The 25,218-nt window shown below is 38.2% G+C and overlaps 15 protein-coding genes across 15 annotated transcripts; 3 read left to right on the top strand and 12 right to left on the bottom strand.

Moving 5' to 3' along the window:
* Nucleotides 1-213: 213 nt before the first annotated feature.
* SOMG_04061 (NADPH dehydrogenase) lies at nt 214-1,425 on the top strand (the record flags this gene model as incomplete). The annotated part of the gene is made up of 1 exon (XM_056182848.1): nt 214-1,425. The coding sequence occupies one exon, from the start codon at nt 214-216 to the stop codon at nt 1,423-1,425; it is 1,212 nt and encodes a 403-aa protein (XP_056038061.1).
* Nucleotides 1,426-2,127: 702 nt separating this feature from the next.
* Nucleotides 2,128-2,583, bottom strand: SOMG_04060 (uncharacterized protein; the record flags this gene model as incomplete). Its single annotated transcript, XM_056182847.1, has 1 exon — nt 2,128-2,583. The coding sequence occupies one exon, from the start codon at nt 2,581-2,583 to the stop codon at nt 2,128-2,130; it is 456 nt and encodes a 151-aa protein (XP_056037828.1).
* Nucleotides 2,584-2,851: 268 nt separating this feature from the next.
* Nucleotides 2,852-3,124, bottom strand: SOMG_04059 (uncharacterized protein; the record flags this gene model as incomplete). The annotated part of the gene is made up of 1 exon (XM_056182846.1): nt 2,852-3,124. The coding sequence occupies one exon, from the start codon at nt 3,122-3,124 to the stop codon at nt 2,852-2,854; it is 273 nt and encodes a 90-aa protein (XP_056038823.1).
* A 2,608-nt stretch (nt 3,125-5,732) lies between these two features.
* Nucleotides 5,733-6,273, bottom strand: SOMG_04058 (NADPH-hemoprotein reductase; the record flags this gene model as incomplete). The annotated part of the gene is made up of 3 exons (XM_056182845.1): nt 5,733-5,812; nt 5,862-6,039; nt 6,100-6,273. The coding sequence occupies 3 exons, from the start codon at nt 6,271-6,273 to the stop codon at nt 5,733-5,735; spliced, it is 432 nt and encodes a 143-aa protein (XP_056037682.1).
* A 684-nt stretch (nt 6,274-6,957) lies between these two features.
* SOMG_04057 (uncharacterized protein) lies at nt 6,958-7,320 on the top strand (the record flags this gene model as incomplete). Its single annotated transcript, XM_056182844.1, has 1 exon — nt 6,958-7,320. One exon carries the CDS (start codon nt 6,958-6,960, stop codon nt 7,318-7,320), a length of 363 nt encoding a protein of 120 aa, XP_056038167.1.
* A 1,460-nt stretch (nt 7,321-8,780) lies between these two features.
* On the bottom strand, nt 8,781-8,975 carry SOMG_04056 (uncharacterized protein; the record flags this gene model as incomplete). Its single annotated transcript, XM_056182843.1, has 1 exon — nt 8,781-8,975. One exon carries the CDS (start codon nt 8,973-8,975, stop codon nt 8,781-8,783), a length of 195 nt encoding a protein of 64 aa, XP_056038162.1.
* Nucleotides 8,976-9,005: 30 nt separating this feature from the next.
* SOMG_04055 (uncharacterized protein) lies at nt 9,006-9,566 on the bottom strand (the record flags this gene model as incomplete). Its single annotated transcript, XM_056182842.1, has 2 exons — nt 9,006-9,148; nt 9,209-9,566. 2 exons carry the CDS (start codon nt 9,564-9,566, stop codon nt 9,006-9,008), a joined length of 501 nt encoding a protein of 166 aa, XP_056038185.1.
* A 1,354-nt stretch (nt 9,567-10,920) lies between these two features.
* Nucleotides 10,921-12,552, bottom strand: SOMG_04054 (transmembrane transporter; the record flags this gene model as incomplete). Its single annotated transcript, XM_056182841.1, has 1 exon — nt 10,921-12,552. One exon carries the CDS (start codon nt 12,550-12,552, stop codon nt 10,921-10,923), a length of 1,632 nt encoding a protein of 543 aa, XP_056037701.1.
* Nucleotides 12,553-13,420: 868 nt separating this feature from the next.
* SOMG_04053 (SOCG_01127-like, conserved protein) lies at nt 13,421-14,164 on the top strand (the record flags this gene model as incomplete). The annotated part of the gene is made up of 1 exon (XM_056182840.1): nt 13,421-14,164. The coding sequence occupies one exon, from the start codon at nt 13,421-13,423 to the stop codon at nt 14,162-14,164; it is 744 nt and encodes a 247-aa protein (XP_056038371.1).
* Nucleotides 14,165-14,450: 286 nt separating this feature from the next.
* Nucleotides 14,451-15,692, bottom strand: SOMG_04052 (agmatinase 2; the record flags this gene model as incomplete). The annotated part of the gene is made up of 1 exon (XM_056182839.1): nt 14,451-15,692. One exon carries the CDS (start codon nt 15,690-15,692, stop codon nt 14,451-14,453), a length of 1,242 nt encoding a protein of 413 aa, XP_056038329.1.
* Nucleotides 15,693-16,364: 672 nt separating this feature from the next.
* Nucleotides 16,365-17,885, bottom strand: SOMG_04051 (spermidine family transmembrane transporter; the record flags this gene model as incomplete). Its single annotated transcript, XM_056182838.1, has 1 exon — nt 16,365-17,885. The coding sequence occupies one exon, from the start codon at nt 17,883-17,885 to the stop codon at nt 16,365-16,367; it is 1,521 nt and encodes a 506-aa protein (XP_056038455.1).
* A 913-nt stretch (nt 17,886-18,798) lies between these two features.
* Nucleotides 18,799-19,998, bottom strand: SOMG_04050 (alpha-ketoglutarate-dependent sulfonate dioxygenase; the record flags this gene model as incomplete). Its single annotated transcript, XM_056182837.1, has 1 exon — nt 18,799-19,998. One exon carries the CDS (start codon nt 19,996-19,998, stop codon nt 18,799-18,801), a length of 1,200 nt encoding a protein of 399 aa, XP_056038149.1.
* Nucleotides 19,999-20,370: 372 nt separating this feature from the next.
* Nucleotides 20,371-20,790, bottom strand: SOMG_04049 (uncharacterized protein; the record flags this gene model as incomplete). Its single annotated transcript, XM_056182836.1, has 3 exons — nt 20,371-20,493; nt 20,572-20,625; nt 20,758-20,790. The coding sequence occupies 3 exons, from the start codon at nt 20,788-20,790 to the stop codon at nt 20,371-20,373; spliced, it is 210 nt and encodes a 69-aa protein (XP_056038019.1).
* Nucleotides 20,791-20,803: 13 nt separating this feature from the next.
* Nucleotides 20,804-23,383, bottom strand: pgt1 (plasma membrane glutathione transmembrane transporter Pgt1; the record flags this gene model as incomplete). Its single annotated transcript, XM_056182835.1, has 1 exon — nt 20,804-23,383. The coding sequence occupies one exon, from the start codon at nt 23,381-23,383 to the stop codon at nt 20,804-20,806; it is 2,580 nt and encodes an 859-aa protein (XP_056037535.1).
* A 1,508-nt stretch (nt 23,384-24,891) lies between these two features.
* Nucleotides 24,892-25,215, bottom strand: SOMG_04047 (uncharacterized protein; the record flags this gene model as incomplete). Its single annotated transcript, XM_056182834.1, has 1 exon — nt 24,892-25,215. The coding sequence occupies one exon, from the start codon at nt 25,213-25,215 to the stop codon at nt 24,892-24,894; it is 324 nt and encodes a 107-aa protein (XP_056038304.1).
* Nucleotides 25,216-25,218: the final 3 nt, after the last annotated feature.

Genomic DNA, 25,218 nt, shown 5'->3' with positions numbered 1-25,218 from the left:
TAGAGATGAACACAAGGCTCAAGGTTACTGCAACGACATATCAATAATCTTGTTTACCACTAGTGAAACTTTCTATTTCTATTTATTTATTTTTATAGTTAGCTTTTCCTCTTTTTTGGTGAACCGTTCCGTACAGTTTCAGCAAACCAACCAATGTTTCTCGCTTTCGTAACTACCTACACACCCCTACCAATTTGATCAGTTCCCTGAAAGATGGCCATCGGGTTGAATCAGACAAACTTGTTCCAACCCATTCACGTTGGTAACATGAAGCTGAATCATAGAATCGCTTTTGCTCCTACAACAAGACTCCGTGCTACAGATGACCATACTCCAAGCGACTTGATGCTGCGGCACTATTCTGATCGAGCACAGACTCCTGGCTCTTTAATCATTTCAGAAGCCACCTTGATCTCTCTTCGTGCTGGTTTATACCCCAATATCCCTGGCATTTGGAATGACAATCAGGTTCAAGCATGGAAAAAAATTACAGATGCGGTACATGCAAAAGGAAGCTTCATGGTCTGTCAACTCTGGTTCGCAGGAAGAGTCGGGTCCCCAGAACTTTTAAAAAAACATGGTTTGGATTTGGTTTCCTCCTCTGCTCTCTATGATAGCGAAGATTCCAAAAAGACAGCAGAAGCCGTAGGCAATCCTGTCAGAGCATTAACCGAAGAAGAAATTAAAAGTATCATTTATGAAGATTACAAGAACGCAGCCGTCAACGCTATAAATGGCGGGTTTGATTGCGTGGAACTTCATAGTGCTCATGGATACCTACTTGATCAATTCTTACAGCCCGCAGCAAATCAAAGAACAGATAACTATGGCGGTTCTATTGAGAACCGTGCAAGAATAATACTGGAAATTATCGATCTTTTAAGTGAGACAATTGGCTCTGAAAGAGTTGCAATCAGATTGTCCCCTTGGGCCAAATTTCAAGGAATGAAAGCAGAAAAAGATACCGTGCATCCTATAACCACTTTTAGTTATTTGGTGAATGAACTTCAAAAGCGTGCAAACAATGGTAAACAGCTTGCTTACCTTTCGGTGGTTGAACCTAGGGTAAATAATAATGTAGATGTAAACTTAGCTGACATTGCTGGTTCCAACGACTTCATAAAGCAGTTGTGGAAAGGAAATGTTTTGCAAGGCGGCAATTACACCTACGATAAACCAGAATTTAAGTCTTTAAAAGCTGATGTGGATGGTGACAACCGCACTATGGTCGCATTTTCGAGATATTACACGTCAAATCCGGATTTAGTCGATAGACTTATGAAGGGTCTTGAACTTTCCCCTTACGTCCGTTCCCTATTTTATGCTCCATACAACTATGGGTATAATACATTCCCAAACTTTGATGAGGAGTTACAGTATGACCACGAAACGGAGAAGGCAAGACGCCCTGCTTCTTTGATTTAATTACGAGGGAATGATAGATATTTTATGGCTTTGATGGAGTTGTTAAGGATACTATTAATTTGCAATCACGCTTGAATTTTAGGGGATCTTACTCCGTTTTGAAATACCATTGGATATGAACAAGTCATAAATGGATAGGCATAAAGGGTTTGTACTATGAAAATTTCTTGAAGACATTTAGTACCTGCTACATCACATATATCGTAGTTTTTGAGTTTCACGCAGGTGAAGGGATTCGGAAACAAAGGTAAAGCTAAAAACCTAGCGGAACGACTGGCTTTGTTATAATGCTTTTAACCTCAATTATACTCCCAACCGTCACAATTTATTTCACATTATGTGTTTTTCTTTTGATCTTTCGATATTTTAAACATTGTCATAGCATCACTGAATTGTCATATATGCTCAGTTTTATATGACCCAGGTATAAGGATACTCATGAATAAGTGGTAGAGTCTACGAGCATAAAGTAATTTCCTCAGAAAAAGTTCTGTAAACGTGGGCGTTTTCATGTCATCATACATTTATTGACAATGAAGCTTTTATCGCTTACAAACTAGACGCCATCAAGGTACGTTTTAAGTTGAAAGCGGAAACTTATGAAAAGCACCAGGAAGTTACGGCATCTACGGCGAGAAAAATTCAAATTCTGATTCGTCCTTTAGTTAACGGGAAATAATCGCAATTTAGACTTTGGATCTTTTATTTTTCCTTTGATTCTGTAAGTTCTTCCTCATTGTAACTTATCCGTTCATTCTGTGATGGGCGCCATATATAACAGGGAATCAAAACTTCTGTTCCGTAACGGATCATCAAAATTACAAAGTCCTCCCTGCGTGGAGGATTGTTAAAAGGCCAATACGTATTGTTAAAAAGATACCTGAACAAAATAGGACGCACTGTAATTAAACCAAAACAATAAAACAAAGATTGCCATATTTTCGATGTGGATTGGTTTAACTCCGTGCGATATATAGATATAAGTTTTTGATATAAAATATATATAGCAGTCAATGTATAATTATAGTCATTTAAAACCTCATCAACCAAATTCCAAGGCTTTTTCGAAAATGAGATCGCGAGACGATTCCAGAGAGTAAAGAGAGTAGATAATAGCCTACCATTTTCATTATGGAGTTTTCGTGAGATGGGCACCATACTCCAAAGCCGAAAGCTACAAGATATAGTATCAAGTGTTCAATACATCTATCAAGCAAATTCTTAATAGGCTGAACATACTAAGGAGTTAAGTATCCTAAATAGTTGTAATTACAGGACTTTGTCCACCAAAAGAAAAATGAAGGTCCAAACATAGAGCTGATAATGAGTAGTAACAGTCCATAATGTACGGGAAGAATTTTCGACCGTCGAGAAACCATGGCATTTATCCAGTAAATAGCAAGCAACAGAAATCCAAAAGTAAATATTAAGGGGCTGTAATAAGAAGCATCTTTCGAAATAGCTCCGTCCAACTCGCCTTGCCAACTCCAGTTTGGATCAAAGTTTCCATCAAACTGGGCAAATGCTGCAGTCGGTGATCCATATTTCGAGAGCGGTCTTGACGCAAAGCAAAAAGGTCCGTGGGACTTTTCTTCGAATTCAATATAATAGCTTGGATGAGTAAAGTTAGATGGGAAGGTGAAGCTTCGGACAGAACCACCGTCATAAGGGAATGGGCCAGTCCAGGTATCCCTCTCATCAGGTTGGATATATCGGTAAAGAATAGGCTTATCCCACTCAACTCGAGAAAAAAATTGCTCCAACGCCTTGCTATGTCCAAGCGCTAATTCCCATTCTTCAGCCGGAAAGTAAGTGAGAGCAATTCCTCCACCCAATCTTTGGAAGCTTTAAACAGAGTTATACTTTGGGTGCCATTCGTCTGCATTTATCTGTTCACATTGAAGCTGGAATTGAAAGCTAATTATTTCGACTTCGTCGAAAGCATAAGGATAATCAGGATCCAAGGTCTGAAATTGAAGATCCAATCCTAACTTTGAAAACTTTGGGGTTGCACTTTAATTGAATAATTGAGGATTTGATAATTCGAGCATACTATTCTTCAAGTAAAAGAGGTTGGCCAAAATTAAAGTGAAGTCTTGGCAGAGGTGGAGGATTCATCTCGTTGAAATTAAGTTGGTGATTATTTACCATCCCTAATGCTTATTTACTCTTTCATCCTGAGTTCCTTGCAAAATTTGTACAGATTCGTTCTTTCGAAAGTGGTGAAGAAAAGAATATCGCTCATAGTAAATGACCGCAGATTAACAAGCAACTGGTTATTCACGGCTTTAATTTACTTGACGTTTGTCGATGATTTACCATGCTGAACCCAACGAACAGCTTGCAAAAGAAGGATGAAGATTCAGAACTCTCTATATAAAATCAATACATTTTTCAATAATAATCTAACTTCTTTCAAGCAAAGGTTATGCTGCAAAGAGAAGGAGAGTGCTTTTGGGAAGTTTTGAAATAGCGTACAGAAGGAAAGCTCTCGCAGCGACTAATATTTGCAAGTCTGCAAATTGATTTTTTTGACCGTGAAGCGTAAAGCTCGTCATTAACAATTGTTCATAAATACAAAATGGATATTGCTGTTATTGAAATTACAGGGAATATAAGCCAGTTACTGGTTAAGCATGCCTTTAAAGGGAATAAAAAAGTGTATTAGGAATTTGCAGGAATTTAGAAGAACTACCTGAAGATATATATTAATAAAGTTAAGAATCACAAAAATAAGTGATTATATGACATGATATTTTGGAAAAGGGCATAGAAGGAGTTGATTTGGTTATTTCCGCTCATATTGGCTTCTACCTGAAGGTCAATTGATTTTCGTGCGAGCAAGGGGAAGCGTAGGTGTCAAGAAGACTTCTTTTGGCGACCATGAATCTCATGACGCTTCGATCTCTTTTTATGCTCAAGTTTCACGCTATTTATTAATGAATGTGGTTTATGCAATGGCTGAAGCTTTGACGGAGGTTTTCTTTTCTTTCCCTGGTTGTGATGATTTATACCCAAAAAAGAGGTGTTGGAGCGATGAAAAAGTTGAGGTTTATGGAGTGGAGATGATTGTTGGAATATGACTACTTATGAGGCTGCTACAGCTTTAATCACTTTTTGTGAGGAAGGATCCGAAAAGTAGTGCATAATAGAAAATGGGTTAGTGATACGAAAGATGAAGTTTTGGCTGAACCAAAAGATTTGGACCAAGTAACCTTTGGTCATATATTGGTCTATTCTGTTAACAATATACCTTCAGTGGAGCTTGGGAAATATATCTACTGATTATGATAATTATTCCAACGTTAAGGTTACTTTTGTTAAAGATTTTTTGATGTCTCACTCTGATATTTAGTTTTGTTTGTTTATTCTTTATGTCAAATGATTTTTTCAGTAATCTTTTGAATTTTGGAGTCTTCGTGTCCACCATGGTACAATATATTGTTATTGATTATTTCAACACTAAATAACTTATTTCAGACTACATGATTTAATTGGTTAAGTTGACTAACTTGTATTTTGACACGAACAAATTTATTGACTTGCAATTGAGAGTTAGTATGAATTTATAACCTGATAGAAGAAACACCCTTTTATTTTGCCTATGGAACCCAGATTAACAATTCATGCAATTTTATCAATGGTTATTATGCATTGCAATAGTATATATGGCAGAGCTTATAAGTCAATACGAAGTATCACAAGTACGATTAGTGAGGTTGTCTTCTTTGCTGAGTACCTTGTTTTAAATTTTTGTTTTATTATCATCATTTACAATCCAGACTCACTTTATTTTTGTATTTAGGATATCTTCTATCGGTCACTGATGAATAGACAGAAGTTTCAATTTAAAGGAGCAATTTTAAATAGATCGTAAGTATGTAAAAAGGTGTCATAGAGCAACAGAACTCGTTTCGTGTTTTTGGAACTACTTGTCTTACTTGGAACTAAGATTGAATCAGTTTAACAGATAATATATTTACCTACGGTTTATAGGAGTATAAAGCCAAGTAAACACAGTGACAAGAACATTTTGAATTTGCTTTCGATTCAAAAAAAAAAGTAAGCGAACCTTCTTTTGAGAGTAATATAAAAAAAATAAACTGTATGAATAATGTTACAAATATTAGAGAATTTTGCACATCTTATTGTCTTTTGAAGATTTTATGGGTATATTCACAACTGTACAACTCTTCCCGAATACTCAATTGACAATTGATCTGATATGTTCATTTTCAGAATTACTTCCCAAAAATATACATATCGCATCAACATGATATTACCTTCAGGTAATCTTTAGGATGCTATTAAGTCGATGAATTGACTAATGGGCCAACGAAGCAGGTTCTTAGCATTTCCTCTTCATTCACATCAGCATGAGCCTTCACTATAGAAAGTGTAAGTACGTTACAATCGACCACACAAGTTTGACTTACTATATTGTTTCGTGGCATCAATGCCAGAGTGTTTAAAAATTTTTTTTGCACCGTCTGGGTGATAGGGAGCATAAGCGGTAACGTTATAGACTTTTCCTCGAACGGCAATCCAACAGTCGTCTTTCGTATTGTGCTTTTCCAATTCCTTCATCGTGACTTCAAAAGGCTGATCTACTCCCTTTATCCTTGGTTAATTTCTCATTCCTTAATGCAATCCATATAAAACTGTTTTACTTACAGACAAATTTTCTCCGCTCCTTACTAATGCGTCCCATTTTTCTTGGGTGCATCCTGGTTCATTTTTTTGTTTTTTCTTGCTTTTCCTTTTCGTTTGCTTTTCTCCACCCGCTCGTGCAGGCTCTTCTTTGGTAGCTTCTTGCTTTGAAAATAGCGATTTCAAGAAAGACGACATCTTCTTCAAAGATCTTATCAGATCAAATATTTGCTGGTAAAAGGTGGAGCCTTTGGTATTTAAAGTTGGTATAGGCAAACAGATCAAAGAATAAATAGCGAAAACAAATTTCAAGCCTATCCTATTATTTAAGGTACCGCGTTGCAGTTCATCAAGAGTTGACATTTGGTAATTAACATATATCACTTGAAGCGTTTTTTTCCAAGGATGGGCTTTTTTCTTTGTAGTTTATTTCTTCATGTCTAATAAATATTGTCTGCTTTTTTCTGTGTTATTTATGATCCTCATTTGACTTGACAAGCCAAGATAAATTGGGTCATACATGTTGCTGAGTGCTTATATTCCGTTGGAGACCCTACAATGATTTGTTTTCTGAATAGCTGTATGAATGCAACAGTGAGCTCCAAAATGCAACTACTTTGAATGATGCTGAAATGACAATGGATCGTTGCTATTTATGAAGCCTTAAGTAACCCAGTACTGCTTTTTGAAGGACCCTCCAACATATGGCATTTTACCTACTTGGATGAGCTTAAGCACAGGGAAGCGTAAGCGTTGAATGGTATAGCGAAAGGCAGCCTAATGGGTGGATGATAGATTTACTTGAACAAAACTCTAGTCATTGTCATTGCTGTTTCATTCTCCTTTTTTGGAGCTTGTAAGTTGTATTTTATTTGATTTATAATGCGAAATGATTCAGGCACCTTTTTTTGGGAACCTTTGTGCGTTTTGGTTCTTTTACTATCCACCTACCTGGATAGTTTTCACAATTTGTTTAGACCGTTTCAAAGATATTTAAAATTATCATTCTTTCAACTCATATTGGACGAATTGGATGCTGCCAAATTAGCTGATTTTCCTTTCCGGGCTTCTCCTACGAGTTCTGACAGCGGATTACCAAGGTATAATGAAATTACCCAATCTCATCTGAACGCTTTGGTGAAAGGTATTGTAACTCCATATTTTGAAAAGAGATATCGAGCAAGGTTTGTAAAGGCTTCCGTTATAACGGTTCCAAAGAATCCTTCAAGTCGACATTATGGTTGATTCTGTCCAGCAAAGATTGCTAGGATCCCGCAGACCGCTGAGTAAACAGCTGAAGAGTGGACAATGAAACTAGCCCGCTTATTTACCATATTTTTCTCTTGTGCTGGACTGCATTTTCAAACTCTCCTTGTTTCTTTTTAAAAAAGATTGTTGGCAGAATAAGCAGGATTTTGGGTTCAATTCGGTATAGCTGCTGCTTTTATCGTCATGAACTTCTGAATTTGTCTGTTTATTGTTTCACGTAAGTTTATTGATCGATCTTTGTATAAGTCTCTTACTAATGGTTAATATATAGTATTGATAAAGTTTATCGTTGTGTTATTTTCATAATCATTTCCATTCTTGGTTTCCAAATGCCGTTGGAAAGAAACGACGACTTGATGGGCGACAATTCTATCCCATTAATTACAATGTCAACAGAGTCCCAAATCAGCCCAATAATTGTGGTGATCAAGGACGTGAGGAACCATTCTAAATGTTCTGAACAATATGTAAGAGAACAGAAACCGAGTCAATCAATCTAGGGAAGTTGAAAACTCATGGAATTCGGGACGGGAAGTATTTGATTTTTTTTTGGCTTTTTGATATTGTACTTTGTGTCGTTTACCTCTTGATCCTCCTTTCAATATAGGCTATTGGCAAAAGAAAAAATCTGTGTTTATTCTTAAAACTCTTTTTTGTTTGTTTGCATGGTATTGAAATTTTTTCTGTTCGTTTTTTGCCTAAAGTATTTATATGTGTTCTTACAATTATTTATGTCGCTAGATTCATCGGCTTTGTTAAAAGCCGCCATGATTTTGACTTTTAGTGAGCGGTTTTTAGCTGGAATGATGCATAACTCGTCATTGTAGATTTGACGACAGTACCGTCAAAACGTTTTCGCTGTGTGGTTGATTCTTTACAAGAAATTCAAAGCGTTGACTATCAATTAAATGATGTTAGTCCTTTTGTAATCTCTTTCTCAATTTCTTAGGCGACTATCGGTTTTTTTTTTAAAAAAAAAATTGCACTTTGCATCTGCTCAGTCCTTTATCGTACTTTTTAAAAGCAACGACTGCATTATAGTTTCCATTTTTTAGGCTCTTTTCCTAATCACAGTTGTTTACTTGTTTTCAAAAAACACAATAACTTTAAAGGGATCTTGATTGGTATTTGGTATGTAAAAAATTGCTACGTAGGAATTGCTTCTCATCTTAAAACTTGCCCAGTGGGTATGGTTGAAAAAATAAAATATAAATAAATCTGAAAAAAAAATAGAGGAAAGAAGCCTACAGAACCCTGAGTACCGATGTTGTCTTCAATCATACATAGTAAGGACGAGGCCTTCAGACGTTCAACTGCACCGTTCTAACGACTACTGGCCTTGCGATAGCCAGGCGCTATTTATGTATAGTTTGAATATCGGAAAGATGTTAAATATTATACATTGCTTGCAGTAATAACTTATAATATGCAGAATTTCAAAAGTCTGAGGTAGACTTAACCGTGGTGCGACCTGAGACTTTCCCGTCGATTCGGTGCACTAATTCGATCTTGTATATCCTAAAGGGGTTCATTGTTATCTGAAAACTCGTAACGGGATTCTTGGGGTGTAATAAAACCAACGTAATCAGAAAGCTTTCTTTTAAGAAACACTCGCGGCTCAGTCTCATCATAGTTACCACCGTATCCCTCTAGGTATGTTCTCAAATGGCTGGATTCAAACTATCAATGTCAGAAATAGCTTTAAATTGAGGCAGCCTAGCAGGACGTTCTTGCCCATTGACAAACGGAATTGGCTTCGTATCATTAGCCATAACTCTGTGTATAATGTTTTCAGATCTCTGTGCTAAAGTTGTTGTCTTATTAAGCTTAAATTCATTTTGGCGAATACTTCAGGTAATATTACCCGTATTGACTCGAAAACTGTTTTCTAACACCACAAGCTGCCCTTCTAGGATGCCAAACTTTGTATCTGACTCTTGGATCATGTCTTCTCTGAGACTATTAATCCTTTCATTTGACTTTTCATCAGACAATTGAAACATTTTTCGAATTTCAGACATATTATCTTGTGAAAATGTCTCTCCTCCTTCTAGTTTAGAAGTAACTGCTTTATGAAGGCTCGCCAGTTTACTTCTGAATGAATCAAATCGATCTTGGGGAATCGCCTCTGCGAATTCATTTGTAAACTTTGAGAGCGCTGTATAAGAATCATCAGAGGGTGGAGCAATTCCAAATGGATTATCAAATAAATCTTGGTTCATTTTTCAAAAGGGTCAAAGCAGCGAAAAAAGAATTGAAGACTAATTGAAGGAAAAAATATTATTATTGATTTGCAGCGACTTTTATTAGACTCATTATAAGAAGATTGGCTTTCTTGTTTGTTGATCAGGTAGAGTGCACCGATCAAGTTGTTTACGTGCGTACGGTCAAGCTGGTCGAAGAGGGTGGAATAAGGATGCTGTCAACCGCGTTACGAGTTTAACGACTCCTAACGCAATGAAAGTATGGTCTGTGCCGGTATTACTCAATTGCTAATAATATAATCGTAACTGTTCTCTGATAATATTGTATCATGGTAAACAAACAAATCAATCAATTTCTGGAACGTTGAAATTATATATTACCTGCAAGAGAAAAAATCAAAAATAATTTAATCGCTAATGTAAAAAAAAACAAATTCCATTCTTTTGCATGGGTCATTGCACTCCCTATTCAATGAGACATTTCACACATTGTTCTCTAGTCAAATATTCGATATTTTCTTCAGAAGTGGTAGGTGGTAGTTTTTACCTGGATCATTCCCATTTACAAAAGGAATGACAGAAGCTCCAAATCACGTCGTGCTTCACTGGATATATTCGGTTTTGGTTGATTTCATGTCGATACAATTAAGTTTCAGCTTAACACGGCCTACACTCCTCTCTTAAGTTAGTTCTTAACGCTCTACACCTACCTGAAATCAACGAGGAGGTACTTCACTATTGCTGGCTGACTCGGTTTGTCTTTATTGCTCATATACATTTTGGATTGCTGGACGTTGCGGCAAATAAATGGCTTCAGGAACCTCTTTTTCTAATATTCTTTTCTTTAGTGCTATGCCAAAGTCTTCAGCGAAACGTAGGATGGCAGCAGATGAATGTTGCGACGGAGGAGGAATATTGAATTCGTTGACGTACAGTACAAAAATTTCATTTATTGTCCGATGTTAGGTAAATTGATAAAGGATCTCATCCTATTTGATTTATTGGATGCTTATGTGGTAAAGGGATGGACCAGTCGGCTTGAAAATGCAAACAAAATATCGACTAACTGTAGATCATTTGAATATATATTTTGTTTCAACTGATAATTTCATTGAAAACATATTCACAAACATATAAGTCTACGTCTGTGAGAAAATATAGCACAAATATTTTACGCATTGGTAGTCTGAAACCATACCCGGTGAATCAGTTGCTGCGTCGCATAGGATGTAAAGAATCAGTCATTATTTATGATTGTTTTTGCTTCTAGTAGAAGATTACATTTCTTCATTTAGCCATTAAGTCCTTATATTTGAGCTCATATTTAAAACAACATTCATCCAAAGAAAACAAGAAAAAGAAAGACTAGTGATTACCAAATATACCGAAACTTGATCTGTTCTCGATCTGTTTTGTCGAGGAACTCTTCGTTTTTTTCGGTAAAATTTAGTTCTGGATGACCTTCCAGTAATTTATCCCTGCGGTAGTTTTCATACATATAGTAAACCGCAAGAAGAACTAAAACACCTTCAAATAAACAGGTTGCTACAAGTGATGCTTGAAGTCCTTCGATATATTCAGGAACTTGATTCGGCTTGAATAGCTGTGGTGAGACAATGTTGCCAACGGAGTAAAATAAAAACATAGTTGCATTCGCTGTTACTTTCTTTGAATATCCAGCTATATTGGAACTCAACAGCGAAAGAGCCAATGCATTTCCTGAGGCGATAGGAGAGAAAAGCCAAACACCCACCACCCGGGCCCATGGATTCGAATCAGGTATCTTCCAAATCATAAGGGCTCCTACTATAGTGAAACTGCTAACGAACATACATAGAAAGATTCTTCCTTTTTTAAACACATGAGCAAATACTCCTGCAAATATCATGCTACCAACGGTGACTGCACCAGAAGGCAGTGTCAATAGTACAGCATTGATTCCAGAATATCCCATTCCCTGAATGATTAAACCACTAAAGACAGACATCGCGTTTGTGACTTGACACATTCCATTGTAAAGAACTAACAAAATTACTTGAGGGTCCTTAAATGCTTCCAAAGCTTGTGAAAGCTTGAATTTTTTTGTTTCCATTCCTGTGCGATTTTTCCGTACTCGTTCTATCGCGACTCGCTTTTCTCTAGTATTCAAAAATTTTGCATGTACTGGGTTCTTTGGAAAAATTATATAGACAAAAGACCATATGTTTGAAATTGCTCCTATGACTAGAAATGGATATTTCCAATTCGGTAAGCTCCCCTTAATGTGACCAGTTCCGTATCCCAAAAGCGCACCCACCATTGTGGAGACACCATTAAATGCATACCAGGCTACAGTTCGCATTGGTTGTTCCTCCCGCTTATACCACATGGAGGTCAGGGCCACAAATGCCGGATTCACGCAACCTTCAAAGAGTCCCGAAAGAAAACGCAACGCAAGCAATCCTTGTCGGTTCGTGCAAGCCGCCATCAACAAAACGCACGCGGACCACAGAAACGAAGCAGTAAACAAAAAGTAATGAATAGGGTATCTTTGCAAAAGATAGCCAGCTGGATATTGAGCGATCATATAACCAAGATAAAATATAGTAGAGAGCCAGCTATAAGCGCCTCCACTCAGATGGGCCGCTTCTTTCATTCCATATACTGCTGCATACGAGACAGCCGTCTTGTCGAGATATTGAACGCCATATGTAATACACATGACTGGGAGTACGAAGAAGTCAATCTTCCATCTTACCCTTGCATCTTCAGCTTCACTGTATTCAAATTCCTCATCATCCTGTATAACAGCCAAAGCTTCATCGATGCCTGCAACATGAGAATCAATTGCACGTTCTTGTTCTTCAAAAGTAGAAAACCCCTTTACGACGCTGACATTGCCTTTTTCTTTTCTCGACTGAGATATTTCTGATGGTGAAGAAGAATTTGTTTCACTACCATCAAACGACGAGGAACGTTGATTTTTTTCTCCAGTTTCATAAATATTCTCACTTTCGAGTCCCATTTTTTTTTAAAGTCCCTTTTCTTCATTGTTTTTGGGAAGAAGTGAGCAAGCTATATATTCCAAGTGAAACCGACAGATAAGACTCGAACTCCGCATTTAAAACCATTCTGAACAAACCTCTTGATAAAATCTAACTTCCATCAACGATTCGAAATATGATGGGCAATAACCATGCTATTAGCTATTTCTTTCAACATATGGTGTGCTGTTGAAACAGCATCTTTCCTATGAGAAGATCAAGTAGATCTATTGCAAATCCGTAGATCTACAACATAAAAGTGATATCACTTAAAAGAAGCGAGTCGTTTATATTAAGCTTAAAATGTACCGATACGAAAAAAAATAGATATATTACGTCGGCTCAAGAAAAACAATATACAAAGAAAAGGTAAGATAAGGTCCATTACAAACGTTCTATAGCTTGTAATGGGAAGCATTTCGGGTAATTTATACGTACAACCTTCGTAGGGTTTCGATCCAGTTCTAGTAGCATGCGCTCAGCGCTTTCTCTGTTTCTGATCATTTCTTGCTCCCATTGAGTTTCATCAAGTTTTCTATTGCAATTAATATACACATAAACAGTTTGAATCGCATAGAATACCTATGAACTCCTTCTGAAAAAGGGTTCATTATCGCTTTTGTTATATGATATTGCGTAGCCCTGGAACGGTAAGAAGACAAAGGAATGCGTCAAGGTCAGCTTACTTACGTAGATGAGTAAGCAAAACTCTTAGATTGTTCTCTCGCCCGTCCGTCTTATATATTCCTTGGTGAATACAATTACACTTAAGATTCAACCACATTGATTCTTTATCCTTTTTGATTCCATATCCTTTAGTATAGAGAAAGTGAAATATAATCCTTTGATATGACAGTATTTACAGTGTTTGGAGGTCACGGAAAGGTGGCCCTACATTTTACAAAACTTGCCAGAGAATCCAAACATGTGGTTTACAATGTGATCCGTAATGCTTCCCACAAAGAAGATGTTGAAGAAAGGGATGGCCGACCTAAAATTCTTTCTTTGGAAGAAGCATCGGCGAACGAAATTGCTGGGCTGCTCAAGGAAACCCAAACCGACACAGTTGTATTTTCTGCTGGTGCAGGTGGGAAGGGAGGCCCTGAAAGGACGAAAGCTGTAGATTATGAAGGCGCTGTCAAAGTTTATGATGCGATGAAATTAGCGGGTCTCCGTCGCATTATAATGGTGTCTGCAATTGACAATCGTGATATGAATCAACCTCCTCCCATTCACTATACAACCGCCGACAGGAAAATGAGTGAAGACCTCCACAAGGCTCTCCCGACTTACTACCACTACAAGTTCCTTGCCGATCAAGAATTGATAAGACGCACCGAAGATATTGACTGGACAATTTTGCGTCCTTCCATCCTCACAGACGATCCAAGCTCTGGAATGATTGCTCTCGGTAATGTATCCATTAAGCAGTCCATCTCAAGAGAAACGGTTGCTCGAGCTATCCTGGGCTTTGCTTCCAATGCAGAATCCCAACACCTTGTCATTGATATGACAGAGGGTGATGTACCTATAACAACCGCCATCCTTGCCTTCCTTGGCCGCAGGGAATCTTCTTACGATTATCCACTTTAATTCCTCATGGCATTCTACTGATCGTTAGTCGTTATATTCATGCTAGTATTAAAAAATAGTTTGGACTTTAAATTAAATCAATGTGTTTACCTATGATTCTATGGAAATAACCATTTCGAACTATACGCATAATCCTCTAACTTTGTATAATTGTTTTCTGTAGCAAAGGCGTATTCCATAGTAAATATAGATTCATCTCAAAGTTTCCATTCGCATAAAGGATACCCTAACATTAAATAGGGAATTAAAAACAGAGGCAAGCCTATTTTTTCTCGATATTTGAGCTTTACACCCTTTTCATGCTTGCCATGTCGTAAAGCGGATTCTTCGCCATGATTGAAACAATCTCAAAGATAAAATCGGCTGCAGCAAGAGCCGTACTTTCTGCCTGATCATCGTATGGTGGTGATACTTCCACAATATCTGCACCTACGATATTCAGGTGTCCATCTAAACCTCGAAGGATACTCTTCATTTCACGGCTTGTCCATCCACCCGTTTCAGGCGTACCTGTCCCTGGTGCCAAGCCTGGATCAAGCACATCAATATCAATACTAAGGTATACAAGGTTTTTCCCAACTGTCTTCTTTATCCTCTCCACTATGCCCTTGACTCCAATCTCATCTATTTCACTGGCCTCAATGAGCATAAAGCCAACTCGTTTGTCTTCTTCGTAATCAAAATAATCAGTTCCACTTAACCGAGTGCGCAGACCTGCATGAATAGAGCTACCATTGTTGATAAGGCCTTCCTGGCCGGCAAGCCAAAACATAGTCCCATGTGTGAATTCTGATTGCTCGGACATCCAATGCGAACGATACGTGGATGGGTTCCACGTATCGAGATGAGAATCAAAGTGGATAACGCTCACATTTTGGTACAAACTTCCAAGAGCTCTAAGTGAAGATAAAGCAATTGAATGGTCGCCACCAAGCGAAACCAAACGAGGATGAAACTTTCCATCCTTTGCCAAAGCTGAAGTCCGTGTATTTCGCGAATCCGGGGGAGTAGCAATAGAATGAGACAGGAGGTCAATGTAGCCTTCTGTCATTTGTTTTAATGCCAAATTATTATCGAAAGGTGTAATAGGGATGTCACCGCAATCAATAATTTTTGTGTTCGCTTGGTAAGGATTGATATTCAAAGCAGGATTAAAACTACGAAGACTTGTTTGTCGAGAAGAAGCAGTTCGAATAGCACGAGGACCAAACCTTGCTCCTGGTCGATAAGATACTGCAGTATCGAATGGCACACCGACAATAGCAATGTCGTAGTCAACAGACCAATCCGTCAAACATTTCGTTTGCGGCAAGTGTGCGAACCCAAACATATTGGAGAATTGAGTGTCAAAGTTCCAACGTTCAGCACGCTGACTGTCAGGAATAGGCGATTCTTCATATGCACCTGTTGGCTGTTGCACATGATGCTCAACTTTTGGTAGCATTTCAGCATCTTCAATTCTTTTTGCAAGGATGATTGCACATTGTAGTAGCGTAAAAAGCAGCATACTTTTGATAGGAATAATCATTTTTACAATGATGAAACCTTTTTAACGGTAATTCTTATAATAATCGTATCTAAAGTTGTCGGCATGAAGAGGACAACAGCTATTTCGATTTATGGCATATATATGATTGTTGAACATCATTTTATCACAAGCTCCATAAAGAATACGAAATGATCGATAGGTGTCATTGCCATTTTATATCTCCACGGTGTGTTCTAAGCATTTACACATCTCAACGCCAAAACAATATAATGCTACATATTATTATGATTGTTTAGAAAAAAAAAAAAAAAAAAATTCAAACTAGGACGAGCAAGGCTTTGATATTTGGAGGCACACGCTAGGCTTTCAATCAAAGAATATTGAGAAATACGATGTGTTTAAAGTATGGAACCATTTGCTAAAGACCAAACATTGAGCTTAATCGTTTGTTATGTAGCCGAAGGTATAGCTATTAGCAAACTATTTAATTTCTAAAGACACAAATAATGATAAAATGAAAGGTAAATTATATTTTTTAAATAGTTTGGATATAAAGCAGCTTCCCTAAATTAAGAATGTTTTAAACAATTAGTTATGTAAATATAGCTAAACTGCGTCCTTGTCTCTCATAGTCAAATTTTATATCTATAAATGAAAGTATATAATGAAAATACCAATACCTTGATTTGCACCGAAGAAAAAGGCAATAGGCTAAGACACAAGATTGACATATGGATTTTTTCCACGTAGCTTTTCGCCAAAAAAATAAAATACAAAAGGAATTGGAATCATTCCGAGAGCAACAAACCCTACTAAAGTGCCACCCCAGTGAACACCTAACTTCTTGAACATGATACGAGAGAATAGAGGAAAAGTACCTCCGAAAATTGATCTCGTAAACGTATTCGCAGCAATAGCTGATGCAGCAAACTTAGTGAACGTATCAACAAGATAATTTAAGCATCCTTGGAAAATAATGAAAAACCCAACACCTATCATAGCAATACCTATAAATGGTACTATCCAATGAATACTTTCGTAGGAAGTCCAAGCAAAGACGAAGATACCAGCTGGCATAAGCCAACCTGTCATCATCATCATCGGTAGTCTTTGCTCGGGAAGAGGTTCTCCGCCATTCTCTTGAAGCATTTTTGCATATTTTCTGTTCCATATAGTATTGATAACACCCCCAATCACGACACCCAAAAACATTGCAATCATGGGAAGAGTACCAACTGTCCCTTTCCAATTTCTTGACATTTCAAACGTATAGGGGATGGTAGTCAAGACTATATAGAGAATGCCATATACATAACTGGCAAACAAGGCGATGAAAAAGACAATTGGTGTTGCCAACATTGCAAAAGGACGTAACAGATGAAAAGTTATAAACTCCTTTGCATCCAGCTTGTACTGGTCATGAGCAGCATGTAAGCCCCAATTCTTTGTAGAAAGTCGTAAACTTCGAGCTTTCTTAGCTAAAATCACAGGAACATATGTCTCATCAATGACTATCATATTAATAAGCAGAATGGCAGATTGAACAATCACCATAAACCATAATGGCCATCGCCAAGCCGTATCCGAACCCCTTGAAAGCAAGCTACTGATAATAGGACCGAAATCGGCACCGCTAACGACAAAGAATGCATAAAAAACCATAGCAGTAGCTCGATGAGCTGGGTTCCAAAGATCAGCCATTACACCTCCCGAAGAAACGATTGGAGCACCAGCAAACAATCCGGAAAAAAAACGAGTGCACATAATGGCTGCCACGTTATCTGCACTGGCCGTGCCTGCCGTAAGTAGCATGGAAATAAAAAAAGGCAAAAAGACACCCATCTTTCTGCCATTCATTTCTGAAAAAGGTGCGAAAATCATAGGACCAAAAGCGATCCCTAAGACGTAAAGCGAGGTAGCTAGCGTCGCCACCTCTTCACCGATGGGGTATACAGTTGTCAGATGTCCAGCAGTAGGTGACATTGTTGTACTATTGAATTGAGCAGCAAACGTTGTCATTCCGTATAGCGCTGTGTGTATTAGCTTCTTCCCGGTAGGCCAATTCAAGGGTCGTTCAGGGTCATCCTTGTCAAAATCTATTAAAAAAATTTCGTCAGGGTATGCTTTAGGGTATTGCGGCGAATCATGAAAGGATACATTTGTATTCTCTTTTTCACTACTGGTAGAGCCTTCAGGGGTCCGTTTTTGTTCATACATCTCCATTTTTGACATTCCAAACCGATATCATATCACTTTTGTATGTTTTTATTCAGCCGAGTCAAGGTAAAATTACTTGTTGCAACCGATACTTTACTTTTTATCCATTCCAACACTCTTGGGATATCAACTCAATTAAGCTCGTCAAGTATTTTGAATAAATAATTTTGGTATGCTCAACAGCGTTGTTTTGTTGTGTGTAAGTAGAGTTTCCTTAGCAATTTTTCTACCGACAGTACCACTATATATAAAGCCCACTTACTCTTTAAGATAATATTCTATGAATTTTAGCGAATAGTATTTTGACGTGGTCCATGGTCAAATCATACAGTGTTTGTTTCAAGATCTTATAATGATTTCCTAGTATCTAGGATCATTTTGTTTGATGGTAAAACTTGGACGAGAAGCATCCGTAAGTGACCAGCTTGTGTCATTTTCTTTTCTTGTACTCGAGTACTAAGAACGGGTTGTAACTGCCACTATGTGATGATTTTACTTTATGATATGGCAAAAAAAATCTCAGTTTCTATGTGCAGAGTCTCTGGAAACGAGCAAGTGTTTAAATTTGCGCATTCCATTCCATTAAACGAGCGATTCAAGCAGGAAACCCTCAAAGTTATCAGATAGATCTTGCCTGAGTTACAATTTTATTTGAAGAAGCGAAGTGATCAGCACAAGGAACGCAAACCTGTCGCTTCGTTGTAGTTGAAGCGAAAGTGGAATATATGGAAAGATTGGTAAAGCTGATTCATCTTTGAGGAGATTCGCTTTCTGTTTCATCGGATTTTATGAGAATGCTTTTGATGAAATATACTACTACTTTTTTTTAGGGATATTTACACAAGTTGGGAATTAACGTGCATCAGGCTTTTTACAAACAAAATTGTAACGTTAAATATTATTCTCGTTATCATTAGAAGTATATGGTTTAGTTGGATTCGGAAAGCACATCTTTGCGCTGACGACTATTCTTGTCCAAAAAGGGTCTTTCACCACGGGCAGCAATACGGATGAAATGACGGGTTTGAGGATAATGGTCATATGTAGCTCTGTGCAAGACAACACGATTGTCCCATGCGACGACACCGTTTTCAGCCCATCGAATTTTGACGGTAGAAGCAGATAAACTTGCTACATGTTCGTACAAAAAGTTCAAAATTGCATCGGATTCAGCCCTAGGAACTTCAGGAATGTATCGACTGAAACCAGGACTAACGTATAGAGACTTCCATCCTGTAACTGGGTGGGTACGGACAATTGGATGAGCGTTCAAAATCCCCTCGCGACGCGTGGCAAATCCTGCTTTGCGTCTCATTTCTGCTTGCTCGACACCAGAGTGTACCAATGTTAAGCCCTCCAAGTAGTTCTTCAGAGGGTCGGAAAGAGCCTCATAAGCAGCGTATCCGGAATAAAACACTGTATCGCCTCCTTGGTCGGGAACTTTTAAAGCTTTGAAGAAAGTTTGTGCTGTAGGCTGTTCTTCGAAACTGACGTCCGTGTGGATTTGTCTGATCTGAGGAACGTTTTGGACGGTATCCGATTGGGTTTTATCGTCACTATAAACGACATGAAAGTTTTTCCAGCGTTCATTTCTTGGAATCGCATTGGCACCATGAATATGAGGTGTTCCGTAGTAGAGACCCAATGCCTCAAATTCCTCAATGCTCTGTTTTTGATCGGGGAAATAAACAATGCCTCGTTCTGCCATCAATCGAGCCAATTCATCCTTCTGTACGTTACTCAGTTGACTCAACTGAACTCCGTGCAACGCAGTTCCCAAGTCCCTTCCTAAATGCTCAATCTTTGTGACGTCTCGAAATAGATTGGAGAAACTGGGATCTGCTTGGAGTCCACGATCATGAAATTCGACTTTATCGAGGGGCCTGTCCTTGGAATCTGGGAATGAAGGAAGCAAATCTGCGTATGCATAGTCTGTAGGAAGAGAGTATGTGTTTGAAGTGCCATTCTTCTCCTTCACAACAAGCTTCTCCTCCTCTGATATCTTTGACGAATGACCATTATAGATGCTTTTGGATAATGAAAACTCCTGCCTTTTGTTGTTCGGCTCTGATGCTTGATGTTCAAGCGTTAATTTTGGAAATGCTTCAAGAACGGTTGTTGAACTCATGATTAAAAGTTTTTTTTCTTCAAAAATGAACGTATATGAATCTGTATGCTTCTTTTCATCTGGTATTTCCTTCTCTATATATACCTTCTGCCTCTTCCAAGGCAAGGCAAAAACGCAAAAGAAATGAGCAATCCATACAAATCAATGAGAAATCTTTGTAATTTCAGCATTCTACATTTTCACAACTCACGCACAAAATTGTTTCCTCCTTAGCAACAATTTGCCTTGTGTTTTTGCGTTTATTGGTGAACTTGATGTGTGACGTACCAACAATTGATCAATAAAGCGAATACTCAATTTAGCAATGTTGTGTGTCTTGATAACACCGCGGTGGTACTATAAGGCGTTTAGATATCTAATGATCACTCATCATCATGTCGAAGGCTGAGTCAGATCGTAAACTTTGTGCATCTCTTTGTAAGCTTCCTTTGCAAAGACACCTCCATCTTGGATGGCAAAACAAACAGTTTCTACATATAATTCCTTTCTATCATTCTACAATGTTCTAATGGAACATGCACACTCCAAATACTCTTATAGAAAATAATATCTTTGGTTTCAGCATCTTCTTACCTTATGTATGCTTTCTCTAGGAATTCCAAGAAAAAACAAAATTACATTAGTTAACTAATGAGCTGTCATTTAACAAAATTATAAATACAATTACTATAATACGAAATATTGCTAGATAAAGCTTGTATTGTACAATATAAATGTTCACGTTCTCTGTATTAACAACACACAAACACACGCACACACCACTTGTGTGGCATTAATCATCCCTCCATTCATTATTAGAAGAAGCTCAACTCCAATTGCTATAGCCAAACGTTTCGTTTGGACCCACGGAACGGTAAGGCATACTCTTCCAGTCATACGTATTTTTGTAAACGGAATTTCCCCACCAACTTAAACTTCCTCCTGGATACGATACACAAAGGAAAATAACAACGCCAGCAACTGCTACGCCCGAATCTAGCGCAGCTGCTAACACGTAGTTGTACTTTGTCCACCAATGCACGGCCTTTTTGCGGATCGCATAGTTAAAAACGAATCCTACAATAGCCCAAGACGAGTAATTAATACCCGTAGCAGGAGGAATGTTCCCTGGTCCAGTGAAAAATACTGGGGCATTGAGCTTTCCATACCAGGCTTTTGGGAACTTCTTATATAGCACATATGTCAAAAACGGAGCGACTGCACCGATTAGAAAAAAGTAGAGTAAAGGGTAGTAAGGTCTTCCCTTGGAAAACAATTTCGCTGGCCCAATAGCTCCCCAAATCAATGAAGCATTATAGATGGAACGTCCATTGGGACACGTGAACCCATCACTTTGCGCATGAGTACATATATCTTTAATGTGAAAACGCATCCATTCTTGAACGGCCACCTGTGTAACACCACCAAGGACAGTAGCGAAAATCTGAACGGAGAACAATATACGAGGAGGGACCTTCATGTATTGAGCTAGCTTCAAATCTCTTGAAAACTCTAAGCCCTGTCTCATTGGAATAAAGCCGTAAAGCTTAATCATCAAGTTTGCTACAGGTTTTCCCGGTAACATATAACCACCAACTAACTCGGTAATGATGTTGAGACCAACATGCTGATTCGTGATACCCTCAAGAATGCCTTGAGGAACAAAATTAATAATAAATATAAGCATTGCAACAATAAAAGCCCATACGGGACATTGTGTATCGTAATATTGAATCGTAAAAATAGATAGACCGAATGTAACAATGAATAAAGACAAATACCACCATTGAGGAGCCTCTTGATAATTACGCATTAATTTTCGATGGACACACTCAAATGCTCCGCGTTCATCACGAAGGCGTTGCCAAATATCCTTGCCGTTGTACAATATACAATGGGTAAAGATGGAAGTAACAGCAGCAAAGTTTAATGCAGTAGACATGCTATAAGACATGGGCATGTACAAAGGAGAATAGGACTCATACTTTGATTGGTCAAAAGACAAATCAGAGTTCAAGACTCGTGAAGAATTAAATGTTTTCCCGGTGTTGTCATAAGTAGAAGAAGAGAGCATAGGCAAGTAATTGGAAAACCAGACACTCTTGTAGTACAAAATGGGAACGACAATCCAGAAGATAATAATCACAGAGCCAATCGTGTTACTAATGACCCACCAAGGAGAAGCCAAAGGATTGGAATTATATACGACTTGTTGCCAATCAAATGTAACAGGAACAATGCCGAGACCTGAATTGTATCCAAAGAGCTGGTTAACGACACGGTTTTTAGGCCAGATCCAACACAAAAAGGTAAAGTAAGACAGCGCGGTAAAGATGAAGCCAGGGAACCAATAGAAAGCAAAAGCTCCGATAAAAATGTAGGTGAAAAAGCGATAACGAGATACCGACCAGCCGTTGGCAGTGGTCTTTCCTTCTTTTGTTTCTCCAATGTCATTACCGCCATCGCCATGAAGAGTTCGAAAGAGGACAGCGCTGACCAAAGTTTGGGGCCAAACCATGCTGGCTGGGTAGACAATCCAGCGCCTGGTGAGGCCAGCAAAGCCGTAACCAAGCATCTGGGAAGTCAGTACAACAAGAATTTTGTATCCCCAAGAGAGGTCTTGATTGTAAAAGCTTGTTTGAGCGGACAAAATGTTTGTCGCATAGGCGGTTGAAGAAGTTAAAGAGACCGCAATGGTGATGGTAGCGTGTTCTTTGGTATTGAAAGGGCCGGGATTGAGATAAAAGGAGCAACGACGGTAACCGATTGTCCAATTTGGAAGTAAGTTTAAGAGCTTGCCAAGAGGAAACAATAAAATTTGGGCGACAATAAAGTTGATAGTGAGAGAAGGGTAACGCAAACTGAAAAACTGGTTGACAGCAGCAAACACAATGACAAAAATGGTGGTAAGCACCCAAGTTCTCCATGTATTCACGGGTTTGGAGTAATCGTCGGTAGGAGGAACGGAGGCCCTTACTTCAGAATAAATAGAGTCTTCCACTTCACCGTTTTCATCGTAATAGCAATTGGCTTGATTGGAAACAAGGGAAGATGAGGACAAGGTAAGGAGCCTCACAAAAAAGTTGGACTTGGATTTGGGCTTTTTATTGAATTCGCTGACATCTTCTGGGGATATCCGTCCGGGGGAAACATCCATCGACTGAATGGAATCTCCGCCCTTTATTTGTTCATGTATGACCTTTTTAGAATCCTCATCGTGATTTACATTCAAGCTAGAGGCATCATCCTCTTCATTATCGCTGTTTCTTGTATGGTGGTCAACTCGCTCTACTGTGGACGAAGCAATGAAAGGACTGTTGGAATACGAAATCGACTGGCTAGGAGCTTGGGAGCGCGAGTTGGATTCTTCCGAAGAAGTATGTTGATGTTGAGATCCTTTGGGCATTTTATAGATGGATTGAAACGAAGCCACAATCTTTCATTGAGTTCAAAAAGAGAAAAATATAAAAAGAGAAAGAGAAAGCAAAAACCAATGCACACAAAAGAATCTTTGTGCCTACGTGAATGGATAACCCAAAAGGATGAAGTTTCGATTCGAACAACGACGCCAATGATATTTCTTGTCCACTTGAATCAACAAGCAGAAATAAATAACAACAAAGAAAAGAAGCAGAAAACGATAAAAAAATAAAAATTAAAAAAGAAAGAGACAATCCTTTTAATGGACTTTCAAATTTCAATAAGAGATAGGATGTATAGAAAGGGAAGAAGGAAAATGAGGCAGCTCAAGCGTATTTTATATAAGATCCCACCATGTCGCAATTGGATCATTCATCGTTAAAATTTGCAATCGCGTGTGACTATACAGATATGTTCGCTTTATCTGACGGAGAAGGATAGGATTAACGTTTGGTTTAAACGAAGGAACAGAAAAGGTTGTTTGGGATTTGAAACCAATCGCAACCAATCCGGATTAACCGGAAAAGAACAAAAAGTGACAACAAATGAGGAAAAAGACGAAAAAGAAGTAAAACACGAGAAATTCGTTTCGAAATGCTGATTTCAAAAACACTAATAAAAGCGCATATATTCTTTGAATTGAACAAGAATAAAAACAAATCTCAAATGGCAATAGTTGATGGATAAAACGCAGGTAGCACAGAGTACAATGTTGTCTAGTAGGAAACTATAATGCTGGCCTAGGACTTTGATAGCTGGAAGAGTTATCAAAGATAAAGATAAAGATAAAAATAGAAAGATAGAAAGGTTAATGAAGATAAAGTGACTAGTGAGATTAGCAGACTTGATCTCTTTCGACAAAAGAGCTTGGGTTTCTTTGTGCAGGTGGAAAAGAGCGCGAAAACTCTCTTTTCATGTTGAATCGTTAATCATCTTTGAATTTGAATTTCCTAAATCGATTGCGCCGGTTTACTTCTATAGTTGGAATCTTGTCTGAGAAACTTTAGTGAATGGAATGTTGTTGCAAGAACATTCCATAAACATCCATACAACGATTGAATTCATGAATTATAAATTAAGAATTATTAACTATAAACTGTGATATACAACAGTTGAAAGGCTTGTTATTTTATTTTAATTTATTTCTTTTTTTTTCGAATTTATTTTTTCTGCCCTTGTTTATGTTTATGTTTTCATTAGATTCTACCTACCATCACGTTATTCCAACCTAACGAGCTCCAACAATTCTGAAAAACCTACGCAATAGTACCGCAAACAACTTGGAATCACCAGAGAAAAGACCAGAAAAACACCAAAGCTTGGCAGCCGAAAGCACCCATAACTCGATTCGTCTCTTACTCCACCGTGTCTTCCTCTCTACACCATCTCGACAAATGCCATGTGTAGCGTGGGCATGGACTCTCCTTGCCAGAACATGGTACGGTCTAGATCAAACTCTAGATATTTTTTTCACCAATCGGAAACTTGCGTAACCTAAATTAGCCACCCATTGGTGCCCACCGGTTCGTCTGATTTGCTAGCAGTGGCCAATAGGAAGTCAGTCTGCTCGACCGTCTTTTGCTTCTGGTGACATTTCAAAGAACTGTCGCATCTTCCTGCAAAACATAAAGCATTTGGAGAATTTTTTTTCCATAGAAGACTTTTGTTAACCCATTTTTTTCTTCTTTGTTCTTTCAAACGCTTTCCACCAGCTTCTTTGTTTCCCCTCCCAGGTAACAACCTCGCGAAAACTTTCACCTCCGTGCCCCGGATAGCTGTCCTGGCCGCCGATTGGCTGCAGCTGGATACTTCCCACATATC

The sequence above is a fragment of the Schizosaccharomyces osmophilus genome, chromosome 2, assembly GCF_027921745.1.
Source record: "Schizosaccharomyces osmophilus chromosome 2, complete sequence".
In the NCBI taxonomy this organism is placed as follows: domain Eukaryota; kingdom Fungi; phylum Ascomycota; class Schizosaccharomycetes; order Schizosaccharomycetales; family Schizosaccharomycetaceae; genus Schizosaccharomyces; species Schizosaccharomyces osmophilus.
The sequence above is the reverse complement of the archived record's forward strand: the minus strand, read 5'-3'. Positions and strand labels throughout refer to the sequence as shown.